This window comes from Cryptomeria japonica, chromosome 8 (genome assembly GCF_030272615.1).
Source record: "Cryptomeria japonica chromosome 8, Sugi_1.0, whole genome shotgun sequence".
Classification (NCBI taxonomy): domain Eukaryota; kingdom Viridiplantae; phylum Streptophyta; class Pinopsida; order Cupressales; family Cupressaceae; genus Cryptomeria; species Cryptomeria japonica.
The window spans coordinates 340,486,238-340,507,106 of NC_081412.1; the positions used below are offsets into that span (position 1 = coordinate 340,486,238).

General features: G+C 35.3%; 1 protein-coding gene across 4 annotated transcripts in view; it reads right to left on the bottom strand.

The window, feature by feature from the left end:
• Positions 1–20,869, bottom strand: part of LOC131078898 (uncharacterized) — a 139,499-nt gene that overhangs the window by 62,650 nt on the left and 55,980 nt on the right. For 2 of the 4 annotated variants that reach the window (XM_059209780.1, XM_059209781.1), the window contains 4 exons: positions 7,983–8,038; positions 7,354–7,821; positions 6,664–7,041; positions 6,495–6,562 (listed from right to left, as the gene is read on the bottom strand). In XM_059209780.1, the coding sequence (XP_059065763.1) occupies positions 6,495–6,562; positions 6,664–7,041; positions 7,354–7,797 (890 nt within the window). In that variant the 5' untranslated portion in view covers positions 7,798–7,821; positions 7,983–8,038. The remainder of the gene's footprint in view (positions 1–6,494; positions 6,563–6,663; positions 7,042–7,353; positions 7,822–7,982; positions 8,039–20,869) is intronic. The other 2 variants (XM_058016737.2, XM_058016729.2) reach the window with 1 other exon arrangement.

Genomic DNA, 20,869 nt, shown 5'->3' on the forward strand with positions numbered 1-20,869 from the left:
AAGGACATAATGCAGAATAATGCCGTAAATATCAGACAAAGTGTATCAGATGTTCTATTCCTCAATAAGTGTCTGTTACAAGTTACATTCCGAAGTATAAAAGGGTACCGAGGGGGTGCGAGCGCCAACCGTCGCACCGCAACTTTCACCCCTCGGTTGCCAACTAACCAAAACAATTACACATAATTAACTAATGTTATTCCCGTGTACAATAATGCCGCCAACAACTGTCATAAACTTTCAGACTGAGTTTTAGAGCATTAACCACAAAGAGCAATTAAGATGTCTTGTTTTTGTAGTTTCTAATGCAATAATATGAGTTTAAGTGCAAGAATATCACACCTAGAGCTGACTGCAATTTAAACAAACAGTTGGTATGAAACCTTGAGACAATATACAATGAGATGCAACCTTATTACTCCATTTATTCATGAGACAATAGATTCATTACAGTGCTCAAACATATGCCCAAAGACCTAGCAACCTATCATTGAATACTCAGAAAATATGAAGACACATGGCAGCCATGGAGGTTTGCATATAACAAGAAATTACAAGGAGTAACGATGCCAAAAGAACCTGGTTATAATTGCCTAGCCTTGAGATTGAAGAAGCAATCAATATCCCAAATTTTGGAGCCCTCAAATTACCAAATCGAATTATTTTCAGAATCGCCCCTGCTGCAAGAATGGAGGTCTGATAATAAATAATTATCAGCTCCTAAGCCCTCACTAATCCCCTGAAAATGATCGATGCCTCTCTCCAAGTGTAGCGCTACCTTCAAGGGTGAAGTTCGATGCCTGTATCAAACAGAATAAGCCAAATCATGGGGATGGAGGAAGAACTTCGATTTTGTCTCAGACCTGGTTTACACCAGCAACTGAAAATATACACCTTCAATGATCCCAAGGAATGAATCGCCTCTTGTCCACAATTAGAATCGATGCACGTAGGAGACCAAAAGATAATATGCTGAATACACCACAAAACCAATTACCATGGAGATGCCACAAAATTCAGTAAGCTCAATATGGAAGACTGAAATTATCTCCCACTCTCAGCTGCAACCCTTCGGAGGATCTTTCACCACCTCAATTATGAGAATCATAGGGAGGTATCGTTCCCAATGACCAAGTCTGCAGAAACCCTAGGCTCCACAAATCTAAACTCAAGAGAAGATGTCAAATAACCGATGATCAACAATGAACCAACTCCCTCTATTTAATTTTTTCCCCTCCAATCAATTGGTTCCTTATAGAAGATTATTCTCTAACAAACTCATATTCTTTTATTACACTTGATTATTTTATTACGCATTAATTAATTTAATTGCACTTTAAATATTAATAAAATGACATTATGTTATTAAGTGCAATTATAACATCATATGTGTAATCCCCCTATTTCACCAAAATCATGTAGAAATAAAATGTGAAGCCATCAGTGTCTGCCAGATCAACCCCCTAATCAACTTCTTGGCCTACGAGGATCAAATAATAGGCCAACCTTATGAATGTCCACGTGCTAATGAGAAGGGGACATTACACTTCAACAAATTGGTAGATGATGTATGACAATGTATGATTTTTTTTCTACATAATTATTTGTGAATACAAAGTCCTCTTTCTCCTCCATGGATGCATTGCAAGTTCAAAGTACATATTAAAGTGAAGAACACAAAAGAGAAGACAAAGAGCATGGACCCTCATGCATCGTTGGATATATCCTCACAAATCAATATTATTTTATGCAGCGTATTTACTTTAGCATGCTTTCTCACCTAGTTTGCAAGGTTAATATAATGGTGTGTGATGTCCCCATTTTCATGAGGATCAGTTCGTAGAGGGTTTAACCTATTCCTGGCTCTCGTCGTAGGCTAATACGGTTTGTTTAGAAGGTCGCTTGGACAGTTGCTTGTGGCTTCACATTCTATTTTTATATGATTTTTGGTGAGATAATGAATTCTCACGTATGATGTCGCGTGTGTTGTTAATTGCACTTTATATTATAATGATATATTAATATTATCTAAAGTGCAATTAAATATTAATTTAAGATGCACTTAAATATTATTTTATAAAAGGGAATCTTCTAGAAGGGAGACTGATCCATGTGAGGAAAAGAATAAATAGGGGATGAGTCTCATTGTTTGGCAACGATTACTTGACATCTATATTGTGTTATTGAGTTGTGGAGACTAAGGTTTCTGCAGTTGATCTACTTGTCTTTAGGAACGATAACTCCCATAGATAGCATAACTGAGTGAGTGAAACATCTCTTTAAGGGTTGCATTTGTGGAGGTGATAATTCAGTCATCTCATTGGTGCCTTATCCATAGCCCAAGGCCAATTTGCTTAAGTAATATTTTGAGAAGTTGATGGAGACATTGTGAATGCTTGAGGATTTCATTGATTCTTTTCAAGGAGCTGTTAGCATCTGCTTATTTCTGAGTTTAATCTCAGACATCTTTCAGATTACCATCAGCCTGGGAAAACCCATGATTTTTGCTCATAAGGGCCAAATGGTGCATCGATTCTACCCTCTGACTGAAGCACTCTCATCTTGAGGAGAAATCGATGGTCTTTAGTATGGAAAGGAGAACGTGGTAGCTGCTGTTATTTTGGGAAAAGCAACGATTTGGTCTCAAGAAGGACTCGGTGCTGCCGGGGAGCTGGGATCCCCCCCGTCACTTCCTGACATCGGCTCTCTATCCCATATAATGTCTCCAATCATAAACCCGATCTTCCAAATATTGCTTGCTTCTTCAGCTACCATTTGGAGCGATCATATAACAGGTTCTTGTCTTAGTCTCCATGTCAATTTAGGGTCAGTAATGTTGCTGTAGATGATACGATTTGAGCAAATATATATATAAAATTCAAATCTGAGTTTGTATAAAGAATTGCATTCAAGTGGGAGTCAGTTTGGAGTGCATGTTTAATGAAAAATAAGTTGCAGATCTCTATTTAGTATTATGTCTATAATGATATCAGTTGTGTACCAAGTGATTGTAGAAATGTCTCTTGGCCATAAATGCACATTTGTCATTTGAAAATTCATAAATATGCATGGAAAATATCAAAAGAATCATTATGCATTGAGTTTGTAATGTTAGATATCATTGAAATCTTTTGTAAATACGTTCCATGTGTATCAGTGTCAATAACACGCAATGTTATGCAAAGCCATTTCTTGTGTCAATAACACACAAAATTATCAAACTGAAACTCACACCAGAAAGCTAAATGTTTGTATGGTAATATTCCTTGGGCTATAACCATCAAGAAAGCAATCAGATTTTAGTAACAGTGGGTTAAAGGGGTGAAGGACAACTGTTTGACAAAATTCCTTGAGTTCAAATTCAACATATTCAGTCATACTACAGCAAGGGATATTGCATGGAGGGAAAATGTAGATCTGAAAATTGCATAATTCGTAATTCGCACTCTTATGTCATGGACTCATTATAGTGTCCATTCCTCCAGACATGTTCTAGGAGAGATTTAGCCTAATTTTACTCCTAAAAACCCATGAACGAAGTGACATGTTGACTTAAGTCCTATTCCTCATCTATTTCCTCTGTTTTCTTTGCTTTCAATCAACTTTTCCAACTGACAACTAAAATGATCACTGTAGTGACCTTGGTCATTAGCGAGATTGCAGTAGTGTCCTCCCACAAGTTTAGTTTAATAAAGGCTATAAAACACACACTTCAGCTCGTGTGTTTTCCAACAGCTAGTTCAAGCTCAAATTTTTATAATAACAATTTTTCACACCTTAGCCATTTCTTGTGTCAATAACACACAAAATTATCAGACTGAAACTCAGACCAGAAAGCTAAATGTTTGTATGATAATATTCCTTGGGCTATAAACATCAAGAAAGCAATCAGATTTTAGTAACAGCAGGTTAAAGGGGTGAAGGACAACTGTTTGACAAAATTCCTTGACTTAAATTCAACATATTCAGTCATACTACAGCAAGGGATATTACATGGGGGGAAAATGTAGATCTGAAAATTGCATAATTCGTGATTCGCACTCTTATGTCATGGACTTATTATAGTGTCCATTCCTCCAGACATGTTCTAGGAGATATTTAGCCTAGTTTTACTCCTAAAAACCCATGAACGAAGTGACATGTTGACTTAAGTCCTATTCCTCATCTATTTCCTCTGTTTTCTTTGCTTTCAATCAACTTTTCCAACTGACAACTAAAGTGATCACTGTAGTGACCTTGGTCATTAACGAGATTGCAGTAGTGTCCTCCCACAAGTTTAGTTTAATAAAGGCTGTAAAACACACACTTCAGCTCGTGTGTTTTCCAACAGCTAGTTCAAGCTCAAATCTTTATAATAACAATTTTTCACACCTTTTACTTTTGATTCTTCTTGGATTTTGACTTGGCTTGTTGACTTCTTGCTAAACTTCCTCTTGGCTGTTCTCAATCTCAACATTGTAATTCACATTTTCACCCAATGTAAATAGTTTTAAAAGTAAGGTAATTTATTAATCATTTATTATAAGGTTTTTTGTGCAATATTTAATACATTTAGAAAAAGTAATTTACTTAATGTAATAATAGATAAGTTACTCACAAATAATATTAAATAAACATTAAAAACATAACAATATATTTATGCAGAAAATATATTCAAGAAAGAACTTTTATAAACATTAATGTACATCAATAATCAAATAGTAAAACATTAATAATAATAATATGCAACAGTGAAACATTAGGGCAATGACTATAAACAAAATTGATAAATACATATATGTAAATCAAGGAGAGAGGCTGCTTTCCAGCACGCAAAGGATTAGTTACAGGCCTAGGGTTTTCAGGCAAGGAAGCACTCCAAGAGGACACGGTTCTTACAAAGAACCCCACATGCCTTCACGACATGAAATAAACACAGCCCTGGCCAGGACACTCCCGAGTGTACGTTGTACCCCGAGTTGGACACACACTGTATGCCCCTTCTCCAATGCCCAACCACCAGACCTTAACTATCCCCTCTCTTGTGCTCCTTTCAATTTATCCTTCTCTGCATTCTTCTCCTCTGCCTCCTCCCCCATTCTCTATTAATTTACGGGTTTTTAATAATACCCTAAGGGTGGTTACAAAAGTCACACCCTTTCATTATAATTTAATGTTTCTTAATTACTTTGAAATTTATATATTCCTTTATTACAAATTCTTTCACGGGAAAAAGTCCCATAACAAACATCCTACCAAATCCTCCGCCATTACTCTCCATTACTTTAGCCCTAAACACTTCATACCCAAACCCTGTTGAAGCTTCTTTTGTTATAACCTCCATAGCACTTTGTTGAATCTGCTTCTGATAATCTCCCATTCACAGAGCACAGCACACGCTATAGTAAAGCCTGCTAGGATATATTTACTACACTTGCTAAAATACCCACCACTATCACTTCAGTTCTTTAGGCAACCACAAATGCCAATCTTTAACAAAAATTGTTGAGGCTTAAATATGCTATCCTAGAGACTTATTAAGACAGTCTACTTTAAACAATAAGTATAACCCCATTTTTTTCCCCTTCCACAGGTTTAGCTGTAGATATCTTCATACTGAAAAGGCAATACAGGATTCCACGAGCTTGGCAAGAAGTATGAGGACAAAGCATATATTCTCAGAAATTTTCAAAAGTGCACAAGCAAAGACACTACCATCTTTTGTGGATCTATTGTGTGAAGGCATTAAATAATCCAGCTCCTCAACCCCAATGGGAGTTGCCATGCCCAAACCCCAGCTCTAGTTTTAAAATACAAAAAATAAAAATCATTTTCCCTTTATTTGGATTGATATAACAAAACAACATTTTTTTCTCAGTTTTTATGAGTATTTTGGCATTTTTTAGTTTCCCAAAATTCCTGATTAAATTCCAAGTTATTGATTCCATTTTTACATGTGAATTGCTGAATCAATCCTAAATCAGTACAATGTTACTATGATCAAAATAAACTTGCGTTCTCTTAATTCATTCTTTAATATGTATACTTCTCAAACATTATTTAAGTTTATTTTACAACTTTAAGTGGTTTTTAATGTGTTTAATTTTTACCGAATCCCGAGTCTGAGTCAAAGTTTAAGCCTGCCAACTTTTTGCTGGATCCAGGCTTTTGAGCTATGTGCCATAAAATAGTTGAAGACAAGCTATTCCTTCCAATATGTACATCCACACTTAATGAGAAATGAATTTACTTTCTTCTCCATATGAATATTCAAAGATAATGGGGAAGGATACCATCTTCAATTTCCTACTTGAGCTCAAGGCTATGAACTCTGATACTTAAGTCAATACATAAGAATGTGCTAAGTATTCTTAATAGCAAGATCTAGTATTCCACTGGGATCTAGGTCAAAAGCTATTGATTTTTAATTTACGTTAAATATATCATTCCAAAGTGATGTGTAAAAGCCACACAACTAGATAACAACCCATAAAAAACAGGGAAGCTGTGCTTACTCTTGCTTTGCTTCGACATCGTGGCTAAAGTCAATGTTTGGCTCGCAATCCAGGATTAAGGCAGGAACCTGACATGTGCATGTTTCTCAGCAAAATTTTGAACCAAAAAAAGAGCTCAAATAGAACTCAACCTCACTACAAATATTCCAAACATACACATTTGACTTACTTTCTGAATACTTGCATGTACATGTTCTCCTTCTAAAAGAAAAACCCGATTCCTTATATCAGGATGCATCATGCTATTCATATCATGAGATAACTGACTCACAGATAACACTCCAGACTCTGTGCATTGGGCAGGGAAGAGCCAGTTTTCATGTTTTTCATGCAAACCTTGCAGATAATCTAGTGTTACGCTGTTTTCTTCTGTTCGTTTTCGCAACTGCAGGCGCCTGTGGCATGTGACTGGACTGGCCCTCAAGTAAATGAAGCCATCAGGGACAAGCCCTGGCAAAACAGAGACAACTGGATCAAACCATGAGTCGTAAATGCTAAGCTCCATCTCATTCATCCATTTTGCCTCTTGAACAGCTCGCACAAATACCTGCAAATGTCAACATAAATAAGTTACTTAGAACTGATATTTCCAATATCTAACACGCCAATAACTACAGCAAAATCAGTGCCAAAAGAAGACAAATAAAGATTCCAATGCCATCAAGGCATTTGACCATCTCCTTACAAGGCACAAAATATCATATTAAAAATTATTCAATAGATATCTTCAACCATGCTGCAGAATTAAAATTGCTCTAAATTTCAATAAATATAACATAGTTAAAACTCTATATTCACCATATTCTCATGAATGCATCCAAGTCCATAAAACCTGTACCAAATCAACCTGAAAACATACCATTCGATCAGTGAAAACACTTCTTTCCATAAGTCGTAAAGGCTTTAACCCAACAGCAGACTCACGCTCTTGCATCACCCTTGTTACAAAAACATAATTCTGGAACGTGTAGGCATATCGTTGGGGTTCAGCATAAAAAGCATCCAGTATATTGAAATGATCAGGTCCAATGTTTTGCCACTTAGAAATAGGTTCAGGAACAACCTCTACAAGGTCACGCAATTCAAATGTCTCATTAGCAACCCTTTGAAGAAATGTGGTCTTCCCAACACTAATGTTACCCTCGACACAAAAAGTAAGCCTATTTTTCTGTGGTGTTTTCTCAGCACCCTGGAGAAATTCTTCTTTCATCTCTTTATCAACAGTCTCCTTGATGTAAGAAGTTATCCTCCCTGCATGGTTCTTATGGAAGATCCCAATTGAACTATGAAGAAACTCGACCATCTTTTCACTGCCACCTACAAGAAACTGAAAACACACAAGGAAAAGGACAATCACATTAATCAAAGCTTCATCCAATGGTGCTTGCATATAGGATACATGTGCCAATGGTCCGTTGTGCTATGCGTCGATATAACACATTCAATTTGAAATCAACTCATGACAACTAAACTACTGGACTAATTTACCTCACTGAAGAAGAAGAGGAAAAACTATCAGCTAACATCTTGGTTTGTCCTCTTTCCTACACATACATTTTCACACAAATATTCTTATAAAATATTAGAAATTCTGCAAACAAAGAACACAGCCATCCAAAATGGTTCTATTGCTCCCAGTGATTATAGAAAGTGAAACTCTATATATAAACTGAAAAACTCATGAAATATTATTTCATCACAAGAATTTCCAGTGTTCTTTTAGGACTTGTGTTATATAAACAGATCGCAAAATTTGAATATTGCAAAAGCTAGCCTATGCTTTGGTGTAATGCATCTTATTAAGAGAATTCTTACATTTATCTAAGTCTGTCAAGACTGCACAATGTTTATTAATGTATCATAAACATATATTCTATAATGTAAGAGATACACTTTATTGGTTCAGGCATCTATCTTTGCTTGAGAAGTCATCTAATTCTTTTCCAAGCATCAAAATATTAATCATGAAAGTGCCAGAGAGCAATAAAATATTAAGTGCAAGTGGCAAAGCAATAAACATACACAACTAATTTTTAACCCTACAATCCCTTTTGCTTATTATGCTAATGCATGCAATCAAATCCATTGAGTCAACAGTCCACAAATTGTTTTACATTTGCTGTAGAGTGCCAAACAAACAGTATAGCAACTCCAGTAGGCACAGACTTCCGTGGTGATAAAAAGCTGAAGTTACATTCTGACATAAAATTGACGAGGGCTTGAATATAAATAAAATAGCTCATGGGAATTGAAACAGATGCACAAAAGTGATTACCACAGTATTGTTCCTTTGTGGAGGCATGACTCCCCAAATGAATTATCTACAGGGTTGCTACCCAATGTTTTCAATGCAATCTGGCATGCCTAGATATATGCAATAATTAAATCCATTTGACTTTTATGACTCATTGTGGTGACTGTGAAACAGACTTGTTCACTATAATTTTAAAATCTGACATGGCAGTGACTGTTTTGGAAGACTAGAGAGCAACCTTATAAGGTTGTGAGATTGAATTGGTAAAGGACATCCTCCATCTTCAGAGTTATATGTGGGTAATCTATTGCCTATAGCTCTACCAGTTGCATATATGGTAGTGGCTTGCATACAGGAGATACACTTGTGAGTTTGCAGCCCAGGTAGAGTGAAATCACACACTGAGAGATTGCTCAGACTGATATAAAATGATTTATCAGCATACTCCAGCCTCTTTTGATCATTCTTGTTGGAAACTGTTAGAATTTAAACAATGAGCAAGTATACCTTACTACTAGTTATGTTTTTCTTGTGATTTAAATTTATGACAAAATACAATGATAATGATAAAAATATTCTAAATTATTCTACTTCATCATAAGCCATAGGATAGTCTGCCACATGGTAATGTGTTAAGCTAGGCATAACTGTGGGAATAGTATGAAGAGATTCAAGGGTGTAGGACCTGATGTTTGGTACAGTATCCATTACTGCATTGGAAAAACTCTAAGTTACTGGTTTAGGTTCGGGTTCAAGGGTTTGGTATGCAGGTTCAGTCAAAATAAAAAAATTGGGGTTGGGTTTGTCTTGGGTTCATCCATACACAAACATATGAAAATCAGAAATATAAACATATTTGCAGCAGTAATTAAATTCAAAATACACACCACTATTAAATTATTAATAGTCAAATAACATAGAAAAATACACTATTAATAGTCAAATTTTATTCAAACTCGAATGTCATGATATATGCCAAGAGTTGTACATTCGGAAGGCCTTTACTTGGACAAAAATTCAGGTCTTGTCCAAGGATCTTGCACAAATGGCCTTTCACTCGACTATATGAGCTCAAATATCTAACTTTACAATGACCACAAATCCAAACATAACCTCCACCACCTAGAAGTTGTACCATTTCAACATATTTCCAAAGGGGAGAGTTTGGGTCTGTTTTAAAGTGAGATTGGTTCACGAAGCTAGAAACGTTTTCTATTGTAAAACCTAAGACAACAAATTCAATAAACAACACATTAAAAGAATTTTAACAAACGAAGTTTGAAAAGCAATACAGTTTATTTGTAAAAAAAAAATGAAGCAAAAGAAAAACAAAAACTTCACAAAACCTACCTCTTTTGAAGAAATCTTCCTCTACGATCTCCTTGACAATAAACGAACACTTGTAAATGCGTAGTAATAGCAAAACAACCATTTTTGAATGTTCAACAATCAATCTTCAACTCTATTTGTGCAATGACAAGCTAACTCAGCAATGGAGGAAAATGTTTTTTTCTTTCATTCAGAATATGAAAAATGAGTTTGTTTTTTCCTTTTGGATATTTTCTGTCATATTTTAGGGTTAGAGAGATGGGTGGCACTTTTTGGAATTTAAAAAGAGAAGTAAAAAAGAATAAAAAATGCCCAACTTCGGCAGATTGACGTAGCTAGGTGCAAAATTCAGCTTGGGTTCGCCTAGGTTCATCCAGGCCAAACCTTGACTGAACCCATAGGGGACTAGACCCAAACCCTGAACTAGGTTCAAACTTGACAAAACCCAAGGCTTTCCCTAAGCAAATCGGTAACAATGGAAAATTCATTAGATTCAAATTCCATGCCTGAAATGTCAATATGCAATTGAATTTTATGCAATAGAATCTTTGGTTATTACTTGTCAAATATAATCTTACAATAGCAAATAAGATAGTAAAGTTGAGGATTGAGAAAAATGGTACCAAATAATTGGCCTAGCAGATGCCAACTACAAAGTTGTGTTGGAGTGAATATTATTTACTCATGCTTAAGTCCAACTTAGGCATTTATCATTTAATAGTCTTAGGCATACGTGACAGTTAGTTGTCATTAAATGTCATTCACATATGTTAAGTTTATGTAATGTCCCCATTTTAGTAGACATGGATTTTGGATGATTAGCCTATTATTTTGACCCTCGTAGGCTAATGAGGATGGTTAGAGGGTCTTTTGAGGTTTGTATCATCTCCAGTGTTCAGTGGTTAGTAGTTTTGGCTTTCATTTGAGGCCTCCAGGGCTCCATATGCATTACTTACTATTTATAGTAAGTCAGAGTTACATAGAGGGGGACCCTTTCTATTTTTAGTAAGGCAGTTGCATGTACAGAGGATAAAATGGTTAACTTTCAGGTGCAGACAAAATTGAGAAATAATAATTATTTGGAAAGTTATGATTATTTAATTATTAATAAAGTGAACACTTTATTAATTATTAATAAAGGCATTTAATGTTATATTATAAAAAGTTATTAATATTTCATAAAGAAGGGGTCTTTGCATCATAAAAAAAGGGGCCAATTGATTATTTAAGTGATGTTTAATGAGTTAAAATTGTGCTTTTTGTTAATGCATTAGTAGCTTCTGCAAGATAAGATTTCCCTAACTCGTTAATCTCCTCTATTCTGTTTTGGTTTACTAATCTATGCTATTAGATTATCTTACTTATGCTTTCCAAACTGAATATGTTTATCAGACTGTAACTTTGATCTTGATTATGATATCGATATTGGATAAAGATGGATTAGATCGACGACCTGCTTAACATAGTTAAGCGTCGATCTAAATGCTATCGGGCTAGTAACCCGATAGCATATTAATGTCTATTCATTTATGAATTGGCATTAATATACTATCGGGGTATTAACCCGATAGCATATAATGCTATTAGTTATTGTTATTGTTTATATCGATCCATTATAATCTGCTTTAACACCGATTCATTATCGGGTATGTTTATCGATCCATTATAATCTGCTTTAACACCGATTCATTATCGGATATGTTTATCGATCTGTTAACATATACAAATGGCACCGATTAGTTATATCGATAGACAGTCACGACCAAGTGACATCTTGGTCGGATGTCCGATCAAGGTGCCACTTGATCGTGACTGCCTTGCTATATATACATCATTCAAAAGAAAAGGAATGACATTGAAATCGATACATGTTCATCCTTCAGACCTGCAGAAAAGAAAGACGATAATATTATTGTCATAATAATAATACCAAAAATCAGAAATACACTATCTAGCATATAACTTGTTTATTAAACTGGAAATTGCAATAACATTTACACTTTTTAGGAGAAATTCGACCCCCTTCATGGAGAATATATAAATTGCTTGGGAAATCGAACTAAGGCATCATTATTGCATTTTGTCTTCATGAATTTCTCTCTGCAAGCGAAAGCCAAGGTTTTCAGCATGCAAGCAGCCATTGGAGAATGGATAATCTTCAGTGTGCGACCATTTGAGGGAGTGAAATATCTACTGAATTTGGTCTACAGGAGAGCTTCACATCGGGAGTCCAAATTGTGCTTAAATTGCAAGGGATTTCTTCAAGAGTATATCGATTTAAGGAGAAGAAATATTGAATCATTAGCAGATTCAGAATAAGAGAATTTGTCATCATTCACAGCTGCTGGTCATAAAATTTCTTCTCAGCCTAGCCATACTCTTCCTTCAGCCGGACAACTAGGGCTTAGGCGATTTTGTGCTTGGAGGCATCTAAAATTCTGAATAAAATTAAGGGAGCATCGTGGGTGACGAGACAACTGGGCGCCATAATCTTGTTGGCAAGGGCTTTGCATTTGAGGAGAATGAAACCAATATATCAAGGCAGCCATTGAAATTCCAGGTTTCTATGTATGGTCATTGTATTAGATAGTCATTACTTCATTGCATCATTTGCTGTTATGATTATATCATGAAGTACTTGGAGGTTGCATATGTTTAATGGGGATATAAGTTGCATGTTCCACATTCATTGTAACATTCAACATTGATCAGCCACTTAGCTTTCATGCCAACTGTTTCCTGAAATGGCAGTTGTTGTAGGTGCATGTTTTCAAGTAGATAATCATATATGTGCACTGTAATTGATCATGAGGAGTCATTTAGGCATCTAGATGATAATTTATGCATTGAAGTGTTGATTCTCAAGCATTGGAAGCATTCTGGAATTTTTTTAAAGAATATATATCAGACTTATAAGTTTATAACACAAACCAGCAAGCTGGAAGTTTGCATATGAATTGTTTGACGATATTCCTCGAGCTATAAACTGCAAGTTTATATCAGATTTAGCAAGGGATATCTCAGTTTACTTAGGATAGCTTAGTTGTCACATGGAACTCTCATTTAGAATTGTCCATGTTAGTTATCTCGGGTGTCATTCTAGTTAGAGATGAGCCATAGCTCATTATTTAATACTAGTTTCATAGAGCATCATGCATTTAATTTTGTATCAAGGGTAGTTGTAATTACCTCGTCATCTCTTGGGTGCGATATATCTTTCTGCCATTTCATTTGGTGCCACCCAATCTATTCCATATTTCACTCTCGGTTAATTGCATCAATATCTCTCCAGTCTGTTCGTGGGCCTGCATTATCATTTCCCTTCAATATTTCAAACTGTGTATATTATCACCAATTTGATCAGTGGAGCTTTTTTAATACAAGTGAGCTGCTCTTGGACAGTGATTTGATATTTCATGGCGCAAGTTACCCGCCGCTCATCAAGAAATCATGCCCTATTTGGGCCCCCTAATATATTTTTGTTCAAATTTCCTAATGTTCCTACATTTATATATGGTTTTGTTTCTTCCTAAGGGGAGACAAGTGATTTGTAAGCATTGGATCTTGTTTTGTCTTCAAACACTTATCATTCTTGTAGGAGATTATTCATTGTGGGGGGGCTACCTAGTCTCTCTCTCTCTCTATCGATTGGATTCTTTGTGATGGACGTAGTTCTTAGGGAGTATTGGTGTTGATTTGCATATCTCATTTTTGGAGAGGAGTTTTGTCCCATGAGGTTTTCTCCTTTTCTCTGTTTGTAAGAGATTAGTTGCACGATTAGTTGTGCATGGGTACCTACCATGGCCTAGTTGCCAAGACCCATATATTTGCATTCTCATATTAGTATTGCATTTTGCAGAATAATATTTTCCCAAAGTTGCAATTAAGGGTGGGTGTTGGAATAGATATTATTTACTCATGCTTAAGTCCAACTTAGGTATTTATCATTTAATAATCTTAGGCATACTTGACAGTTAGTTGTCATTAATTGTCATTCACACATTTTAAGCTTATGAATGGCTTAGTTGTCACATGGAACTCTCATTTGATATCGTCCAATGTTAGTTATCTAATATTAGCTTCATCAATGTCATTCTAGATAGAGATGAGTCATAGCTCATTATTTAATATTAGCTTCATAGAGCATCATGCATTTAATTTTGTATCAAGGGTATTTGTAACTACCTCATCATCACTTGCCTATTTAAGCAAGGCTATTGTACATTTTTAAATCATCTCAGCAATGATATATCATTTTCTGGTGAAATATTTATCTCTCTTTTTGTGGAAGTTGTTACCAATCATGATCCTGGCTTGGGAGCCTCACTCCAACAAGTTGGATCTGCTTGAATTGGAAATGAAAGAAGAGGAAATGTAGTAACAGCCAAATATTGCTTAGTTCAAAATTTGAGAATGCTGAAAAGTCTTTAAAACCTATGTTTCCGGGTTTGCCTGTTTTGGTCCATGCACTCAAATAGGGTTTGCTCGAGTTCGGGTTCATGTGGGATTCGCCCTGGGTAGGCCTTGGGTACGTACCCAGGCATTTGGGTTCGCCAAGTACGAATCCGGGTGTATTCAAAGGCTCTGAGCACCAAAACATAACAAAAACAAACATTTTTGACCTTTTTTTGCAATTAAAAACCCTAAAAGCATGCCTTCTATCGTTGGGTTTTCGTCACGCATTGATCAATGATGAAGTAGCATACTATTAAATGTATTTAGTTTTATAATTCTGAATATTTCTTTAATTTTTTACAGATAATATGTCTATGTATACATGTGTATGTATGTATGTATGTATGTATGTATGTATACATGTGTATGTACTATGTATGTATTTATATATATGTCTACATGTGTATGTATGTATTTATATGTGTATGTATGTATTTATATATGTGTGTATGTGTGTGTGTGTGTACAGATGAACCTGACCCACGAACCCAAAGGGGCAAAAAAAATTTTACCCGAACCCACGAACCGGGTTCACGTACCCATGCCTGAGACTGAATCCGAACCGGTAACTTAGTTTAAAACAGCTGTTGTTTGGGTTGAAGATGGGCAGCAATGCAACAAAGACATATCAACAGGTTCATTTCTCAAATAAAGGAACTAGCAAAGAGTGCAAGCTGAGGGATGCAAAAGCAATTTTTGTAGCTTATCCAGTACAACAATGTTATGTTTATTTTTAAGTCAATTGCCCACTCAAATTACACCAGTGTATGTGATCATAGCTGTTGCAAAAGAGTAGTTAAATGCTAATGACAAAGTGAGAGAAGTATAAACACTCCTAGTAGATAAGAAAATAAAATGAAGACAAATAATAGCACTTGCTATTATTGTAAGAAAGCCAAATGACATATTAGCTAAGTATAGTACAAGAGTGTAGAAACTTATATTGTAACTTATCTTAATGACTAAATGTTTGAGATTCTTCTAGATTCTTTAATTATGTACCATATTTTGGGTTTTTTCCTTGGACCCAACATAAAGTAGCTTGAAGCCCATGATTGAGCAAAAGAAAGAATAGGATACCAATTCTTATTAACAATCAGGTGACAATGAGAGGGGTTGAAGCTTTACCAAGCTAAAGGTAAAGTGACAAAAAAATAAGCAATAGAAAAAAGGAGGAGAAAAGGAAGAAACAATAGAAAGCAAGAAAAAATAAATCGAGGGCCTCTTTAAAACGTAAATCAATTATATAGGCAACTAATTAGTAATGAATAAATTAATCACAAACTAAACAAAGTTCGATTAGCTTTTTTCTAAGTCAACTAATTAAACACTTCCAAGTTTGACTAAGATTCCAAACAAACACCCCAACAAAGACTTTCAGATCAGATTTCTATTCCTATGGCTTCCTTCCTTATTCTGTTCTTCCACTCACTAAAGATAGAATTTGTGAATTTCCAATGCAAATTGATTGATTGGTTTTCTTCACAGTTCATCCAACATAGATTGTCTAACACTACATCATTGGTTGTCCAAACTTGTTTGTAAGGATAAACCTATCTCAACATGCAACTTCATAAAAATATTTTCTACCTATCAGGTCCCAGATAGTATTTGACACTTTCAAGGCAGTTTCTTAAGGTTCTAAAAGGTTTAGCAATGGTTTTATGCCATTTTTTCTCAAAATCCTGATTAGTCATTTTCTAGTTCCTTGAATATCAAGTAAGAAATCTTTCTTGTCCATTCTTCCTCATTTGTCTTAAAAGCCCTGTAATATGCAGTTCCTTCTGGTTTTTTCATGTTTAGTTTTGAGTGTTGATGTGTGCTTGATATGACAAGAAATTCCAAACAATGACTTACAGCAAATGAAATACTTCTCTTGCAAACAATTGATAAATACACTACTGGAACACAGTCTGATCACAAAGTCTGATACAGCAGTTCACCCTTGTATTGTTTATCATAATAAGGCATTACAAATCATTCTAATGAGCTTACTACATACCCCTTATGAGCAACTTTGGATTACAAGTTGCTGATCACAAAATCTACCTTCATGAGCCCTAGACGCCACTCCGAACAGCAAATACTGAGTCAATCTGTTGTAGGGAAGCTCTGGCACATTTAAACCAACATTATGACACCCTAGAATGCTCTCCAATCCCCATATTTTCTATATTGAAGCCAATGATCCAGCCAAGTATGAAATCGACCCAGCAGAAGTTGTGGACCAGCAGGTTTAAGTACGGCTCTAACAGCAAGCACGACCCAGACAGATTGGTAAGGCCCGGCACGGAATACGGCCAGCAAAAAGGCACAGCCCAGCAATGCAAGACACTCAGAAAATACAACCTTACTTCCTTCCTTGGAAACGCATCTCCAAATCAGTCTATAAATGCATCAAAACTCGAACTGGAAAATCTGTTTGCACACAGCGTTATTTCCTTGAAAGCTGAAAATGAATTTAATCTCCAGACTCTGTACTGCAACAGCGTAGAGACTGTTAGCAGTGAGGGATTTCGTCCTCAAAGCCCTTGTACAATTGAGCCTCCAACGAAAACTAGAACTTTCCAAATCTTCAACCAATCATCCCTGAAAAAACATACAAAATGCCCTTATATTCTTTCCTCAAGAGGTCGACTCATCTTGCCTGGCAAATGTGATAAATGAGGTTCCCTTTTATTTTAATATTTTTATTTCCTCTTTATGAGCACCCATGTACTTTAAGTGAAAGGGGACATTTAATATCTATAACACATAACTTTATGTGTCCTGCTAAAGTTATTAAATAACAATAAAGTTAATAACTTAATTTTAACTTTATAACTCAACTTAATTTTTAAATAATAAATATCACCAAATAACTATTAAATCTCCAATTGGTATCAAACCATTACCACTAACATAATTGCCGTCCAAGAATTCACTAGAAATATTGAATCACTCACCTAGCCACTGACTTACTATAAATAGTAAGTATCTCAAAAACACATGAGAATCGCTTACAACTGAAACTGCCTAGGCCAAATATCCTCAAGATTCCTTAAATGTCCTGATTAGCCTATGGGACCATGGAGAAATAGGCTAACGACAACATCATATAACACATGCTAGAAAGGGTCATTACAAGCCCTCCTTGATTGTCTTGCATCGTTGGTTGTCCAGACTGTGTTCTTTGATTCTTGTTTGTAAGGATCAAACTATCTCATCAGTTTAGGGAATGTCACATGTGCAAGAAATATCTCATAAAACTATTTTCTACTTATCAGGTCCCAAATAGTCTTTGACGCTTCGAGGCAGTTTCTTAAGGTTCAGCAATGGTTTTATGACATTTTTTCTCAAAATCCTGACTAGTCATTTTCTAGTTTCTTAAACATCAAGTCAGAAATTTTTCTGTCTTAGATTCCCTCCTAGATCTATTTTTTTCACCAGCTTTTCTTGATTTGCTAGTCACTCATCGCTTTCCTTTACAGATTGTTAGAGATTCTTCTCCTCATGGCTAAGGTGTTAAGGGTCAGGGATCCTAATGTATATATCCATAAGTTGTCTTTTTTCAGTAAACCTGACAGTAGACAGAACCATCTGATTTACCAATGGTTCAGATGTCTAAGAATGGGAGACAATGGTTATTTTTACTTCCATAGTAAGTTAAATATACCCAAATTGTGCATCATATTTGTCAATAACTTTTCGAGCCCCTCTTTTCCATGACCACAGTTTCCATTAGTGTCATCCATTTAGCAATACTACCACTTTGGTTTCAAGTGGGAGGATTCCTTGCAACTTTTCGAGCCCCTCTTTTCCATGAGCAAAGTTTCCATTAGTGTTATCCATTTAGCAATACTACCACTTTGGTTTCAAGTGGGAGGATTCCTTGCAGCCTTTTCAAATTTCTCCATAAATAAGTTAGCCACAGTCAAGGAGAGAGGCGCCCTCATGCCTACCCTTTCCATTTACTCATCAACCTCTGTAGTAAGTGTATCTTAAGCAACTGTACTAACATTGTAATCTTCTTGTCCATAACATCCCTGACAAATTTTACTATTCTGTCGAAAGAAATCTTAGTGAAGACAGATGCCACACCTAAGCTAACCAATAAGTTTGTTTCTTCAAGTTTAAGGTCAATAAGGGTATTGATAAAATCAGTCAATTCCTTAACAAAAGAAAAAGCATTCCCACAAATGGCTAAAACTTCTTAGCTGGGTAATTCATTAGGTTGAAGATAAGTGATCCATACTAACTTCAAAAGGTCTGAAAGGGACTCTGGATTTTGTATGTTAGGTACACCATAATCCTGGGCGGCATAGAATCTTTAGGTATGTTTTCTCTCTTTGCTTAGCAAGGATCTATTGATCAATTTTATCACCTAACTTGTAACATTTTTTGCCAAAAATGGAAAACATGACAAGCAATAAGGTTGAAGAGATTTTGGCAACAAGAAACAAACACACATGCAGGTGTGTCTACACATTGCTGATAGTTCAAACACCATTAAATATAAGACAGGGTATCATTATTTATCATAAATGTGCACATGTATGATACATGTAGAATAATTGTATATCAATAGATGGTACAAAATCACATATAGACCAAAAAAAAAAAAATCTTTTACACAAGAAAGAGAACACTAAAAATTTCTTTCAAAGATAAATATAATGTGAATGTCACATCAAGATCACATATGGTGTAATTGTGTCTATTGGCTGTTTGGCAATACACACTGAGTTTAATTCTTGTTGTGGACATTGTTGTGTTGACTGAGTTGGTTCTTGATAAATGAGGTGTTTCAATGTATGAGGGTGAAATCTAATTTTGGTGGTCTCACCAACTGAGGCCAATTAATCCCCAAATCTACAAATCAAAGAAAAGATATCACATCAAGATCCACACATATGAGGATGAGGCAACAGTCAACAATGTCTGCGACTCTGCAATGCTTGCATATGATATGTAATGATGCAATTTACAAAACCAATATTATCAAAAAATACAAAACTATGTTTGATAAAAGGGATTTTCCCTATCCTCTTAAAGATTGATGTGGACAAATGGTGTTTTAGCAAACCTAAATGGCTTGGAAATGGCATGTTATAGCTAGAAACAACCATGAAAAACAATTGTGTTTTCCATCTATCACTAAACATTTCTGAAGACAAGAAACGAGGCAGGTGTCTCAGAAATAAGCATTAGGTCTCGCACAATATTTGTCAGCAAAATAAATGAACAGCTAGAGATTGTGTTTCTTGCAACTTAGCTTCCAGCTACAAGGTAAATGGATTCAATGAATGGCTTCCTCTATAGGATGATGTCTACAGTACCAAAGCATCAGGGCAATCAAAACAAAATAAAGGGGTCACATATTGTCTACGTGACTCAGAGATAGGAACTCTACTTATACAAAAGACAGAAGTAATGACAACCTAAAGATAATTGCCTTGATGGAGCATTAAAGATGAAATGGATCTGAATGGGAAGAGAAACATCTAACACTGTAGCTTGTGGACCAAGAAAGTAATCCAAGCTTTAATCAAGTTCAAAGTTACTTTGGGAGGTTCAATGCTACGACGCTATATTTTCACTGTTAAGGAGATAGATATTAGAAAGTATTATGAAAGGGTTATGTTTAACTATTATTTGTTGGATCATATTCATTTTTATCCTAACTTTTGATTTTAGCAGTTATTATTAGTGGGTTAACTAGTGAACATTTTAACTCTTCTCTACATTCAAACAAGTAGAAACGAAATTTTATCTCTCCTTTGACTATATTCATTTTTCCATTATTTTTCCATCAGCATAATGATTCTAAAAGCATAGACACAAGTAATCAAGTAAACAAAATCAAATTGATGTGCAATTCACTAGAATTTACTACATAAGAGATGGAAATGGAGCATACCATCCAAAATGTTGTCAATAATGCTTCTAATTAATGGAAAAAATACCATGCCATTTTCTCAATTCCGTGCCAACCAAATATTTGACTTGTTATCCAAAGGCTTGTATGATGAAGAATGTTTCAAAGAAAATGATAACAAATTTTAACAATAATCATGCACAATTCCTTTATCAACAATTACCGAAGTACAAGAACATTAATGGATTCTTTTGATATAGTAGCCCCAATAGGAAGAAATTCGTTCCTAGATATCTTTGTTTGCACTATATGTTAGAGCATATAACTTTGTTGGCAACGAATTAAAGTACATTAGATGCTAGATTTATTTTTTACCTATTTATCTTGAATTTGCCTATTAAACTTTCCATATATGATATACAAAGTGTTTCACAAGAAAAATGGTGCTTATACCATTGATCTGCAAAATCTTTTTGTTTG